We start from the raw sequence: 15,234 nt of genomic DNA on the forward strand, positions 1-15,234 counted from the left end.
TTATCGGATACGGATACACTCATATTCGATCGGATTAATATCCGTATCGGATAAGTAATATAAAAAATAATAAAAATGTAAATTTATTCATAATAATATATAAAATGTATGGTTGAGATTTATTATTTAGATCTAATGGTCAAAAATTTAAAAGAAAAATTTGAAATTTTGTTAAAGTTTCGGATATCGGGTATTATCCGATATCCGTTAATATTGTCGGATTCGGATATTGATTTATAATATCCGTCGGATAACTATTGGATATCCAATTTCGAAAATATCGTAATTGAGCGTTGCCTATCCATTCGCTCGAACGAACCATCGCACTCTAGCGATTGTGAATCCCGTTTCCGGCTCGAAAAGATAGTTCACTCCACTTTCGAGAACATGAAAAACGAGATTCGTTAGTTCAGCGCTGGAGCTGACAAGCTACCGTTTACAGGCCTACTTCTCTCTCACTGATTCTTCTCTCATATGCTTTTCTCTACCACAGCTCCTTATCTCATATGCTTTTCTCGCCCACATCTTTTTTGTCCCACACAACTTATTTCTCATCCTGGAAAGGGTTGTTTAGTATGGGGATGATAAAGCATACATTTGCTTTATCTCATTCCTAGCTTATCGAAGTTAAACAGAAACCCATTCTTGATCTCCTTCTTCATTTCAAAAGAATCCGACTATCTTGTTCGTCAACTTTTGCAAGTTCTCCAAAAGTAGCAATCCTTATCTCAAACCCATTATTTCTTTCTTCTTTTTGTCGATTTGATCTTCCTATTTGTTATCAAGTCACTTGATTTTTTTTCGGAAGATTGTACTACATCTTGAGAATATCCGATCTTATCATCGTGGGGATTTTGAGTACTAAATTTACACTCAGCCCCTATATTGATGTATTAAATCCCTTAAGTACCCAAAGTCCTAAATTAATCAATCTAAAACCTAAATTCTTCTCGTGATCGTCGGTATAACATTACGAAATCATCATCACCATAAAAGCTTCATCTTCTCTAAAGGCGCATTGCCTTCTTATGCTTCAATTAGGGTTAAGAAAAAAACTTGGAGACTATCAAAGACACCCTGTTTTATTTTGGTGGCCAATACGTGGACAACTGTTTTTTTTATATGGACAACTATTTTCGAGTCCGGTGCGAGTCAATTATGTTTGCTTAGTTGACTTTGATTTAATAAGGGGAAAACTCCATAAAGTCTTAAATACTAACAGTTACTAACTTGTGAACCATTAACAAAATAATAGTTCAAAATTGAAAACCTAAGTTATCTTCTTCTTCCTTCCTTCTTCTTAGTCTTATTCTTATTCTTGTACTGCTACTAAAAGTAAAATATAGTTTCTACCACTTCCTTTTGTTTTTTTTATCAAACCCTAGATGAAGAAGATAAAACTCATCAATCTTCACTTCCCTTATTTTTTAGTAAACTATAGTTTGTACCACTTCTCTTTGTTTTTTAGTGAACTATAGTTTCTACTACTTCCCTTTGGGTATTTTGTATTTTCGTTTGGGTAGTTTGAAAGAAAACAAAACGATTTCAAGGCAAAAGGTCGAAGTGAATAAGAAATTCTCAGAATTTCGTGGGAAATCTACAAAAATATGCTAGATTTTCGTGGCAAGTTTCCTCATGTCTTGCCAAATTTTCGTAAGAAATCTACGAAATTGGCAAGTCAGGTTTTTTTTTTTTTTACAAAAACTCAGAAATTAAGATCTCTCGTATTTTCTCGATTTTCCAGGAAGCACGAGCAACTCTACTTGTTTGTAAAAAAATCTAGGGTTTTGAAATTTTTGATTTCTAGGTTTTAAAAGTTTAACGGGTTCTAGGGTTTTTAGATCTGATCTTTCTGGTTAGGAATATCATTCAACAATCCCCTTCCCTTTGTTTGATGTCATAATCTTCTCCAAAAAAATTCTCTCTCTAGAATATTGGGTTGATGATGAAGATGAAGTAGTACAAGAAAACCAAACTTACTTAGGGTTTATGAGAAAAGAAGAAGGTGTTAAAATAATACATCTAATTTTAAGAGGACTTGAGTGAAAATAATAGAGAGTTGTCCCCTTAGAAACTGGTGTCCATATAAAAAAATTAATTATTTTTTATATGTAAAAAGGGGTGCGAATAGAAATAACATGAGGCGCTTTCAGATCTTCCTCTCAAATTTCTTACCGTGCGTCCACCACTAAAAAGCAAATTGGTAATAAAAAAAAATAATTTCTTTTCTACAACAAAAAAATTATTTTCACACCAAACGTTCTCTCGCGTAACAAAGACAAAATGGTTTTTCATAGACTTCAAGAGTCATTTTATAAATGACATACATCTTGATTAATAAGGTCAATAACTCTAGCTCAATGAATTATGAACTCCCATTTTCGCTAAGAACCGAGCCTGATATTTTTAGATCACAGAGTGGGTGTCTAACCACTACTACAAAATGGTAGACAAACCAATGCATACAAGAAAAACCGATCAATGACATCTCCTAGGAGCCTCGTAATTTTTCTAACTCACCTCATAATACCCTTGATCTGTATTCTCATTTTCATCTTCATCATCATCAACCACCACTACCAACATAACAACCTATCACCATCACCCTTACCACCCATCTCTCCTCCAAGGGTGAAAATCCGACAAAGGCCAGGGCTCTGAAAACCCTTGAAGAGGTTCAAACTGAAAGAGAGATGATACTGGCGGTTCTCGTCGAAGGTGGTGAGTTTAGCCCTCCTCTTTGTTTCATTTTTGTAATGTACGTATTACTAACATATTTGTGCTTAGAATAATTTGAACTTGGTATTGTGCCCTTATCCGCAGGGTTTTTTTAGAAACATTGTGTTCTCATAACACTTTCCCAGTGTAACTCAACAACTCCTGGGCTAGGTTATGATATATTCATCTTTCTTTTTGTGACAATCTAGCTCTTTCCCACCCTCACTTTCTATTGATCTGACTCAGGGTCGTGGCTGAGAATCTGGAGGCTTTGTGCAAAATTTCAATGTGGACCCTTCGTGCAATAAAAAATTACGTAAGATAATATCAGTCAGTGGATGAGACCATAAATGAATACAATTGTATTCTGAAGAAAGTAGTCGTAAGAAAAAGAATCATTTTTTATTGGAAATTTAGTCTAAAAACTCACAATCACTAGTCAACAAAGATTTATTTATTCTATCAAAATTACGTCAAATAATTTATCAGTCGGTGGATAAAACCATAAATGAATACAATTGTATTTTGAAAAAAGTAGTCGTAAGAAAAAGATTTCATTTTTTATTAAAAACTTAGTCTAAAAATTCACAATCACTAGTCAACAAAGATTTATTTATTATATCTTGATTATGCTATCAATCCCTTGTAATGACTAACATAGATCCTAATTGATTTTTCAAAATAGAAAAGATAGAAACTATAAAATTCCCCTTATAGTTGTTTAAGACGCCCGCCCAATTACACATAGAATTTTGTACAGAGAGCCAAACACAATAGCTAGGGGCCTCTATAGATTCCAACCAAAATAAATAAATAAATGTGTTAGGTGTGGAAGGCTCCTACACTTACCAACTAAGCTAGTTATTTGCCTTAAATGTACTAGATATCTTTTAATATAATAACCAGACTTCTACAAGAAATAAGAAGTGGGCCCCTTGTGTTTGGGACCCTTGTGCGGGTGCCCTGCCTGCACAGGCTCAAACACGGCCCTGATCTGACTCTTGTCATTCCGCTTTCCTTCTCTACAATCTCCGTGGTAGAGGGCTCTTTCGCTAGCTATTACTTTTCTTCATCTTTTTTGGTGGATGGGTCTAACAAAAACTGGGGCTCAAATAAAAAAAGAAAGTGCTAGAATTTCAAAGGATTTTGACAAAAGAAATTGTCCAGCTGATGTGGCGGTTGTGATATTCATCTCTCAACGGTCTAGATTTAGTCAAACTTTCAAACCACAACCGCCACATCAGCTGGGTACTTACTTTGTCAAAATCTTTTGTGATTTTAGCATTTCCCAAAAGGCCCGCGCTTTGGGGAAAGCTAAATAGTTTCCGGGGTGTGAAATTTTAAAGGGGATATGCAAAATTTTGAAAAGTTTCCGGGGAAACATATTTTATGGGGAATATGGTTCAAAACAAAAAACTCTCCCCCTCACCTCCCTCCACCTCATCTTCTCTCTCCACCTCATCTTCTCTCTCTTTTCTCCGATAGGTCGCCGGCCGGAAAATTTTCCGGCCGGCGACCATGAATTTTTTTTTTTTTTTTTTCACTCACTCTCTCTCCCTCTCTCTAGAAACTCCGGCGAAGGGGTTTCCCTTCGCCGGAGTTCCGGTCTGTTGAAGAACAGGCCAGATCCGGTCTGTTGAAGAACAGACCGGAACTCCGGCGAAGGGAAACCCCTTCGCCGGAGTTTCTAGAGAGAGAGAGTGAGTGAAAATAAAATTTTTTTTTTTCATGGTCGCCGGCCGGAAAATCAGAAAATTTTCCGGCCGGCGACCTATCGGAGAAGATGATGTCGAGAGAGAAGATGAGGTGGAGAAGCTATTTTGCTTTCCCCTAAATAAAATTGTCAAACAAAGTTGACCAAGTCTTCACACCCCGGAAACTATTTAGCTTTCCCCAAAGCGCTGGCCTTCCCAAAAATGGACCGAGTTCAGAATTTGTGAAATCAGTGTGCATATTCGAACTGAATATTAATTCCAATAAAAAACGTGCCCAGTCGGATTAAATAAGGCAAAGAGAGAATTGGTCGGTCTGAAGTGCATGCTGGGAAAAGTTATTGGGCATATTACAAAATTACTTTTTGTGCGCGCCCACAAGCCCCAAGGTGGATGCTGCCCGAAAAGTCTACTCTTAATCTCTTCTAGTTTCGTCATCCTTTTCTAATTTACTTGTACATAGAGGTCTACTAACTCTTTCGATCTTCTTAAATATACGAACAAATTAATGATAAGCTTTAAGTTCGCTACCTATAAATATAGATGAACAAATTAATGAGAAGCTTTAAGTTTTGAAATTTTATTTTATGCATGAATGTCCCAGTTTTAAATGTCGATCTATCTTTTGTTCAATAGGTGTAGAATGTTGATTGATGAAAACTTACCCTTATTGTTTACAAACAAAACAACATTTGCAAATATATCAATTACAAACAACGAGACGAACAATCGTGAAATTCAAGGCCAGTCTTGATTGTGAAAAAGAAAATATCGTCACCGACTAGGAGATCTAATAATAAATAATCCAAAAATCTTCATTGACGATCCAAATTCTTGCCCATGTCACTTATCACATGATCGGTAGACAAAAACCAACCCAATGTGTATTTCTATTAAAACCACAAAAAAACTAACATACCCAAACAAAAGTAGGGCAAAAGTAGACTAGTCAAAATCATTTTTCCTTTCCTTTTTCATCACATGTGCTGATGTGCAGCCTCATGAAAAAAAACAAACTCTTGGTCTAAAATAGTACTCCACTAGTAAACTTTAGATCTACAGTCAACAATGATTAAGAGTATTCTATTACTATTCATGATTGCCCAATCTAACACTCTATAACTCTAAATTATTATTTGTCCAAATTTTATATTGCATTTTCGTCGGGGAAGTTTTTTTTCTTTTTTTTTGTTGTTGAGAGAGTCCGGAAAAGTCTTGATGTCAACGGCTACATGCCTACATGATCAAATAAATTAGTGAAAATTTTAGACAAAATTCGTCCGTCCACGTGAAATTGGAGTACCTTCGAACTTTTGTGATGGTATCATTTTTCAATTTTCATGCATTTGTATTGGTAGACGGACATAGAATAGAACCATGTGTGAATGTGAAGGGCTTATATTCTTCTTGTGAGTGTTGATTACGTGAGCCATGACGAATGTGAAAACTGATTATGAACCATGGAATATCAAGAAGCGGGATTGATTCTGATGAGTTTCTGTTTATGGCAGGCACCATTAGATAGAGCATCAAGCTAGAGTCTAGAGAGAGAAAGAATTTATAAATACAGAGACAGAGAAAGTGAGATAGAGAGAAAGGGTAGCCAAATTCCTGATGTTTTCAAGGTACTGTTTCATTTCGTTACGTAGGCAGCTTTTTTATTCATTTTATTGAGAGAGAAACAGATAGCATTTTCTAGCCATGAAAAATTACCAAAAAATGATTACAATTAGGTTAAATATTGCTAATTTAGGGGGAGACCCATTAATGATTTTTATCCAATATCAAGTTTGGATTGTTCTGAAATCAAAATTACTGGCAATTGGGTAGTCCTTAATCCATTTAATGTACATTAGTTTACTATGTCTGCTAAAGATATCAAAAGATTTAGGTTTACAATGGAAGCTTGCTTTATGATGATAATTACTCTATGTTTTTAGTTTCCCAGAACTCACACTAGTAACAATGAAATCTTTGTTTGATTATCTCTCTGTTATTTTTTTTTTGGAATTGTTCAGCGTGTGCCTCGAACCCTTGATCTCTAGGTGGAAGATTATACTTCTTACCACTCCAACCAAGGGTTGTTGGCACATCTCTCTGTTATTTACTCAATTCATGATTCTGCTTATTTCTCTGTTCATATCAGATAATGAGTATTCTTCTTATTGTTCTTTTTTTTAACAGAATTTGAATTTGAAAGGTTAAGAAGAAGAAGAAGACAAGAATGGGGGATTTGTGGACTGTGTTTTGTGGAGATTCTGATTGTTCTAACAATGTTGGAAAGGCTTGTGGGTCTAGATTTTTGTTCATTACTTTTTCTTCCTCTTCATGCCTAACCAATTTCGTCACCGTTTGTTTCGACATATTACTGTTAGTTATGTTCATACTAAGCTTGATCAGTAAACCCTCACAAAGATCGACTCGAATTTCTACCCGATCTCCAGGATCTTCTCATTTGCAACTTTTGTCTGTCATTTTTAATGGTGGTCTTGGACTAGTGTACTTGGGTTTAGGGGTTTGGATTTTGGGAGATACTTTGGCAAAAGGGAAAAGTGTTTTACCTCTAGAGAAGTGGTTGGTAGTGGTAGTTCAGGGATTAACATGGATGTTTCTAGGTTTAATTGTTAGCTTTCGGGGAAGAATTCTTCGAGAAAGGATTTTAAAGCTTTCGTCTATAATCGCCTGCTTGTTTGCGGGTATTATTTGTTATTTGTCGATTTTGATCGCCATTAAGAACGGAAAAGCTTCGGTTAAGATTGTTTTAGATGTTTTATGTGTACCAGGAGCAATTATATTTCTATTCTGCATTTATAAGGGATATAAATCGGAGGAAAATGAAGAAATCGGTAATGGTAATACTCTTTATGCACCTTTAAATAGTGAATCCAATGGATATAATAAAACCGATGACCATAGTTGTAATAGTGAGACTCCTTTTGCCAAAGCGGGATTGTTCAGTAGATTGTCGTTTTGGTGGTTAAATCCATTAATGAAAAGGGGTAAAGACATAACACTCGAGGATAAGGATATACCTCGGTTACGAATAATAGATCGAGCTGAGACTTGTTACTTGTTATTTTCAGAGCGATTGAATAAACAAAAGCAAACTAACCCATCTAGTCCACCTTCAGTTTTTTGGACAATCGTTTCGTGCTATTGGAAAGGGATTTTAGTAACTGGTTTTTGCGCATTTCTTAAGGTAGTCACTCTTTCTGCTGGTCCGTTGCTTCTTAATGCCTTCATTAAAGTTGCCGAAGGGAATGAGTCTTTTAAGTACGAGGGATATATATTAGCTATATCATTGTTCTTCACGAAATGCTTAGAATCTTTAGCTCAGAGGCAATGGTACTTCCGAAGTAGAATACTAGGGATTCAAGTTCGGTCTTTACTCTCAGCGGCTATTTATAGGAAGCAACTAAGACTTTCAAATGCTGCGAAATTGATCCATTCTGCCGGCGAGATAACGAACTACGTGACAGTAGATGCATATCGAATTGGTGAATTCCCTTACTGGTTTCATCAAACATGGACAACAAGCTTCCAACTTTGTCTTGCTCTAGTGATTCTTGTTCGTGCTGTTGGGCTTGCAACGTTAGCGGCATTAGTTGTAATAGTACTAACTGTGCTATGTAATACTCCATTGGCTAAACTACAACACAAGTTCCAAACTAAGCTCATGATCACACAGGACGAGAGGCTCAAAGCTATGTCTGAAGCTCTTGTAAACATGAAAATATTGAAGCTATATGCCTGGGAGAATCATTTCAAGACTGTTATAGAAGGATTGAGGAAAGAAGAATATAAATGGCTCTCGGCTGTGCAGCTTCGGAGAGCTTATAATGGCTTTCTCTTTTGGGCATCTCCTGTATTGGTTTCAACAGCTACTTTTGGGGCATGTTACTTCCTTGGTATTCCTCTCTATGCTAGTAATGTTTTCACTTTTGTCGCAACTTTACGTCTAGTTCAAGACCCGATTAGATCGATCCCTGACGTTATTGGAATAGTTATTCAAGCAAAAGTTGCGTTAGCTCGAGTTGTTAAGTTCCTCGAGGCACCAGAGCTGGAGACTGGAAATGTCAGACAGAAGTCAGATGCCGAGCAACTAAGGGCCGCCGTTTTTATCAAGATGGCCAATCCTTCATGGGAAGACAATTCGTCAAAGCCTACACTTAGAAGTATAAACCTTGAGGTTAAACCTGGTGAGAAGGTGGCTATCTGTGGAGAGGTTGGTTCAGGTAAATCAACCCTTTTAGCTGCGATTCTGGGAGAAGTTCCAAACAAGGAGGGAACCGTGAGTTGTTATAAACTTGAATCTTTTTTTTTTTATGCTATAAGAACTTTACATTTATGATAATATATAGTTAATGTGATTCTTACTCTTTCATTGACAGATTCAAGTTTACGGGAAAATTGCATATGTTTCTCAGACGGCATGGATCCAAACAGGAAATATACAAGATAATATTTTGTTTGGACAAACCATGGATAAACAAAGATATCGAGCAACATTGGAAAAGTGTTCCCTTTTAAAAGACCTTGAGATGCTACCTTTCGGAGACCTTACTGAAATAGGAGAAAGAGGAGTTAATCTGAGTGGTGGTCAGAAACAGCGTATTCAACTTGCTCGTGCACTCTATCAGGATGCCGATATATATCTAATGGATGATCCATTTAGTGCTGTTGATGCCCATACGGCTACTAGCCTATTTAATGTAATCTACTTCTCTTGTTTCTTTCTCATGAGCTAATCTACTCAGAAAATTTTGTTCTTGTTTATCGGTTTCTATAACAATATCTAACTTGGGTTTGTTCAGGAATATGTCATGGAAGCTCTATCAGGAAAGACAGTCTTACTTGTGACTCACCAAGTTGACTTTCTTCCTGCATTTGATTCTGTCCTGGTTAGTATTAATTCAAATCCTTAAAACTGCAATTATCTGATTCCTAATTTTCAGTTTTAGGAAACTAATTAGTGATAACAATGACCCGAAGAACACAGAGTATATGGTTAAGTATTTTCAACTAGTAAACTATTTTTTCGACCATTTCCTATATATCTAGAGCCTAGATAGACTCTATAATGAAATATTGTGAAGTAATTTCTTCTCTCCTGACAGTTGATGGCAAATGGGGAAATCCTACGAGAAGGTCCCTATAATATGTTGCTGGCCACTTGTCAAGAATTTTCCGATCTCGTCAATGCACACAAAGATATAGGTGATTCCGAAAGGCTTTCAAAGCTTGCATCTTCTCAGAGTAGTAGTACCTCTACTAAAGAAATTAAGAAAAGTTATAGTGATGGGAAACAGAAACACTCAGAAGGTCCTCAGCTGATTAAGCAAGAAGAAAAAGAAATCGGAGACACGGGTTTGAAGCCTTATTTAATCTATCTGAATCAAAATAAAGGGTTCTTCCTCTTCTTCTTGGCTTGTTTTTCACATCTTTCATTTGTGATTGGGCAAATACTTCAGAACTCCTGGATGGCAGCTAATGTTCAAAATCCCCATGTTACCAAATTACGGTTAATCGCAGTGTACTTGCTTCTTGGATGTTTGTCGACATGTTTTTTACTTGTTAGATCTCTTTCAGCAGTTGCCTTGGGTCTTCAATCATCGAAATCGTTATTTTCTCAGCTATTGAACTCTCTTTTTCGTGCACCGATGTCTTTTTATGACTCAACCCCTTTGGGAAGGATACTAAGTCGGGTAAGATCAACGAGAATTATGATTTAACTTTATATTTTGTTTGAGAGGTTATGTGAATGGTTCTATTTTTATGGTTTGTATAGGTTTCTGCTGATTTGAGTATTGTTGACCTTGATGTCCCATTTGGATTAGTATTAGCTGTCGGAGCTACCATCAATACGTATTCTAATCTTGGGGTACTCGCTGTTATTACTTGGCAAGTCTTGTTTGTCTCCATTCCAATGATATATTTGACACTACGTTTACAGGTAATTTACACAAATTTTCATGCAAGTTTCTCTTTGCATATGAGCATTTGGATCGAAATGGAGATGATCAAGATGCATTTTTATCCCATCATTGAATCAAATCAATTGATAAATGATATATTACTATGTTTATATAACTTTTCTATTCTTTTCCGACACTCGATTATGAAATTATGTAGTTTGTTTTGCTCGATGGCTTGTAGTACTTAGACTTACTAACTTTGTTTATACGTTTTTTTACCTGACAGAAATACTACTTCGCTTCTGCTAAAGAGTTCATGCGAATCAATGGAACAACCAAGTCTATGATAGCAAACCATCTTTCGGAATCCATTGCAGGAGCAATGACTATCAGAGCTTTTGAGGAAGAAGAGAGATTCTTCGCCAAGAATCTTGAGTTCATTGATAAAAATGCAAGCCCTTATTTTCATACTTTTGCTGCAAACGAGTGGTTGATTCAGCGTTTAGAAACATTAAGTGCCAGTGTGCTTTCCTGCTCAGCGCTCGTGATGGTTTTGCTTCCTCCTGGAACATTCGGTGCTGGTAGGTGTTTCTTGTATTTCCATATAACCGTCAAAAGTGCTATATTAAATCGTCTAGGAATACTAATGAACAATTTGACTCTCGTTCTTAAAACGACAGGATTTGTTGGAATGGCGTTATCTTATGGGCTTTCACTGAACATGTCCCTCTGTTTCTCGATTCAAAACCAATGCACAATCGCAAATTACATTATTTCTGTAGAAAGGGTAAGTCAGTACATGCATGTTCCTAGTGAAGCCCCAGAAGTCATAGAAGAGAACCGACCCTTACCGAATTGGCCCACTGTCGGTAAAGTGGAAATCCATGATCTAAAGGTAAAATCAATTGATATATGTTAAAAGTTAGCAAACATTATGGTTGATGAAGATTAGTATATTAACGAAATTGATGTGAAACAGATCAGTTATAGACGTGATTCTCCTCTTGTTCTTCAAGGGATCAGTTGCACATTTGAAGGAGGACACAAGATTGGGATTGTTGGCAGGACGGGCAGTGGGAAGACAACTTTGATAGGTGCTTTGTTTCGTCTAGTCGAGCCCGTAGGAGGAAAAATAATCATAGATGGGCTTGATATCTCCACCATCGGGCTCCATGATCTGAGATCACGCTTAGGAATCATACCTCAAGATCCTACTCTCTTTAATGGGACGGTTAGATACAATTTGGATCCTCTATCTCAACATTCCGACCGGGAGATATGGGAGGTATTTCTTCTGCTCACTGATTATGTTGATGTCAATATCAATTCATGTTTAAAGACAAAAAATACGGAAAAAAACACCAAACCCTTAGTTTCATCGTCTATACTAGTTGCAATTGCTAACAAGTTAACTCTTCATTTGTGTTTGAAGGTTCTCGAAAAATGTCAACTTCACGAAGTTGTACAAGAGAAAGGAGACGGACTCGATTCTCTAGGTAATAGATAGAGCGCCTATTCTCGAATCTCGCTATACTTTAAACCCGTATAATAACTAAGGTAAACTTGATACTACAGTTGCAGAAGATGGATCAAACTGGAGCATGGGACAACGGCAGTTATTTTGCTTGGGTCGTGCTCTATTGAGGAGAAGCCGGATACTGGTACTTGATGAAGCCACTGCATCAATTGACAATGCAACCGACTCTATTCTACAGAAAACCATAAGGGTGGAATTCGCAGATTGCACCGTTATCACAGTGGCACATAGAATCCCAACTGTGATGGATTGTAACATGGTGCTTGCCCTCAGCGACGGTAAGCATAATAATTCCTTTAGTACATAAAGCATGGACAAATATAACTTTTTTTTACGGCTACTGATCCATTATGATATTATTAAACTTGACCCGACTTTGTACTACCCGTAGAAGCCAATTAGGCATTACTCCTTGAAAACTCGCTTGTGAGGGCAGGGTTTCCCGAGCTTTATACACCACGTCCACATGGATACATTGTTGTATGTGCAATGTGGAATATACAGCCCGTCAGCCCCCACCCTGCCCGAGCTTCAGGACCAAAATGAACTTCGGCGCTGTAGATGACTGACCAACCTGTCCTGTTCTTGAAAACAAGACTCCGATACCAGGAAGTGAAATGGGCCTTACTCCCTCGGCGACTATCTGGAAAGGGAAGGATGGTCTGATGCTTACAATGTGGGATATGTTACAACAATACCAAGATTGTGTAAATATCGATTTTTTTTTTGTTGTTGAGAGTGTAAATAACGAATTAGGATCTTAAAACACCTCACTGAAGATTTCTCTTATTTCTTTTTCTTTCTCAGGGAAACTAATGGAGTATGATGAACCCATTAAATTGATGAAGAGAGAAGGATCGTTGTTCGCAAAGCTCGTCAAGGAATATTGGTCCCACAATCACTCCGTGGATTCACACTGAAGCTTACACATAAATCATTTGACCTTCATACCTACACGAAGAGTCGGCAAAATGCAGGAGAAAGGGACCTAACTTAGGAACTTCTCTCAAATACCACAACTACTCTGCCCCGATATTCAGAAGATCGAAAATGTCTTGAAGCTTCTTCATAATTTGAAAGTGTTGTAGCCTGTGGGTATGGAGATAATGCCCATTTATGAATCAAAATTTGAATATTTTACAACAAAGAGAGATCTTATGAATTGTAAAATTTTCTATCATGTGATAAACTATGAGTATTCTCTCGGAAACCTCGCTCCCCATTGTTGGAACTTCAGGGTTCAATGGTTTAGTCGAGTCGTTGGTAAACTCGCTAAGACTATCACTTTCATCGAAATAAATAAAGGTAGTCATAAATATATATCCGATTGACCCAAATCATACCCTTCACATGAATTTTGTAAATATATATCTTTTTGTTCAAGGGTTTGAGTATACTTAAAGTAGTACAAATGTTGATGATCATATAGTTTCTCGTTAAATTTTCTTACATATAACTACTGCAAAAATGTAAAATTTCCCCCGTTTTACCGTGGGCAACCCCACCTTGTGATTCCAATTTGCACGAATTTTTTTCGATATTTGATTCATAATTTATTAACACGTACATAAAACTAATACCGAATTAATCAACAATTAAACAAAACAAAATGAAAGAAACCACAAAAAAGAGAGAAAAAGGAAGTCATGGAGCATTCTCAATCTTTGGTGTTGTTCTCATAATCTTGGCAGAAGGCATTTTACTATTTCCAACCCAAATTATGTCAATAGCTTCACCTTCATCAGCTTCTCTTTCCATTTCTCCTATTTTCTTCATCCTCACAACTTTATACACTCCAAAACCAACCAACCCCAACAAAAATAACCCAAATAGCCCAAAACCAAACCCAACTGCCCAAAGCATCCATATTCTATTTTTCTCATTCTTCCCTTTCTCCGGCGACACTGTCGGTACCACCACCGAAAAATGTCCTCCTTCTCTTGTCAAACACAAATTTGGTGATTTCATTTCACTAAAATTCATTGATCCACCTACACTGAATCTAACACATTTTACCGAAGAATTCAATCCATTCAACAATGGAAAAACAATTGAAATTGGGTCATCGGTCGTGCTAAGATTGAGCTTGGGCATTCCTTTAACAATGTCTAAATTAGACGAGTCATAAGCCATTAAACCGATAACCGGACTAATCATAGAATATCCGGGTACATTATAGTATTGAGAAGACAAATTGCCCAAGTTTTGATATACTAAGGCTAATCTTTTCACATAAGGAATTGTTCGCACTCTCCGAGGAATTCGAAAAACACTAAAATTTACTCCTCTAATCCAAAAACTTCCACTTCTAAGCCTTATAACCGAAACTTCAACACCGGATAAGTTTGTTGGTAGAACCGCTTTGTATAAAGAACCGGTACGAGGATGATCTAATAATGATTTCAAAGCATAGTTTTGAAAAAGAACATCTAAAGAATTAGCAGAGTAGTTGTTGAGATTCAAATTTTTCTCCCCAAATGAAGAAGAAAGAAAGAAAAAGAAGATGATTAATGAAGAAGAAAACCATCTTCTTTTGAACCCCATGAAATTCATTCACCAATTCTTGAACTTGATTATGATTTTTAATACCATTTTGAGGATCAAAAACTAATAAAGTTTTCAACATAGATAAACAATTCAATGATTTTTGAGTTCTTGAGCTCACACCCAAATCTTCAAATCAATTTAGAACCCACCCGGAATCTTGAATTTCGATATTGAATTATGGAAAAATACATCTAGAATAAAACTCAGACAAAAGTTAGTAAGGTGGAAGAATGAATCAATCACCTTATATTTACAATAACAAAAGCAATAAGTTCTTCATTCAAATGAAACCCAAGATTGAATCGAATTCGAGTTCTCCGTGAAGTTGATCGGGAAAAGAAATAGAAGAAGATGGAAGAATTGGATAAAAAGAGAAAGAAGATGAAAATGAAGAGAAAAAATGGCAGACCAGAAAATGAAGGAATACTGAGTCTTAGGTTGTTCTAAAACACTAGGTGGTTAGTGGTTTGGTTTATGAAAAAATAGATAAAACCAGGTAATGTTTTGATATTGTCAATCTATTGACAGACATGTTAACCAATGAGATTATATAGATGTGCCTTTATTATTAATTAAAATTAAATTAATAATTATTTATTATTATTGGTCAATTAAACTGAATAAAATTGGCAAATCAAACTTCTCCCCTTTCTTCTTATTTATTTTTACCTTTTTCATTACTTTAATGTAAAAATATTTATAATTGGGGTGTTGTATGAGTCAACTAATTAGTATACGTGACTCTCGCTATTTATTCTGGTTAGATTTGTAGACCCAAACTAATTATTGTCACAACAGTAGCGTC

At 36.3% G+C, this 15,234-nt stretch overlaps 2 protein-coding genes across 4 annotated transcripts; one reads left to right on the top strand and one right to left on the bottom strand.

The window, feature by feature from the left end:
* Positions 1–5,494: 5,494 nt before the first annotated feature.
* Positions 5,495–13,092, top strand: LOC147552794 (ABC transporter C family member 10-like). 3 transcript variants are annotated; one of them, XM_086669869.1, is made up of 12 exons: positions 5,495–6,055; positions 6,615–8,721; positions 8,822–9,142; positions 9,245–9,331; positions 9,548–10,135; positions 10,219–10,383; positions 10,632–10,926; positions 11,026–11,240; positions 11,325–11,630; positions 11,778–11,841; positions 11,921–12,160; positions 12,690–13,092. In XM_086669869.1, exons 2-12 carry the CDS (start codon positions 6,655–6,657, stop codon positions 12,800–12,802), a joined length of 4,461 nt encoding a protein of 1,486 aa, XP_086525995.1. In that variant the 5' UTR covers positions 5,495–6,055; positions 6,615–6,654; the 3' UTR covers positions 12,803–13,092. The 3 variants fall into 3 exon arrangements, with proteins under 3 accessions (XP_086525995.1, XP_086525994.1, XP_086525996.1); XM_086669870.1 differs by lacking the exon at positions 5,495–6,055 and adding an exon at positions 6,091–6,256; XM_086669868.1 differs by having other exon boundaries at positions 5,610–6,055; positions 10,632–11,240.
* Positions 13,093–13,400: 308 nt separating this feature from the next.
* Positions 13,401–14,557, bottom strand: LOC147552795 (uncharacterized). Its single transcript, XM_086669874.1, has one exon. The coding sequence runs from the start codon at positions 14,433–14,435 to the stop codon at positions 13,527–13,529; it is 909 nt and encodes a 302-aa protein (XP_086526000.1). The 5' UTR covers positions 14,436–14,557; the 3' UTR covers positions 13,401–13,526.
* Between the last annotated feature and the right edge of the window lie 677 nt (positions 14,558–15,234).

Source organism: Eschscholzia californica, unplaced genomic scaffold (assembly GCF_041429995.1).
Source record: "Eschscholzia californica isolate CP2 unplaced genomic scaffold, dmEscCali1.0.p SCAF_3, whole genome shotgun sequence".
Lineage (NCBI taxonomy): Eukaryota > Viridiplantae > Streptophyta > Magnoliopsida > Ranunculales > Papaveraceae > Eschscholzia > Eschscholzia californica.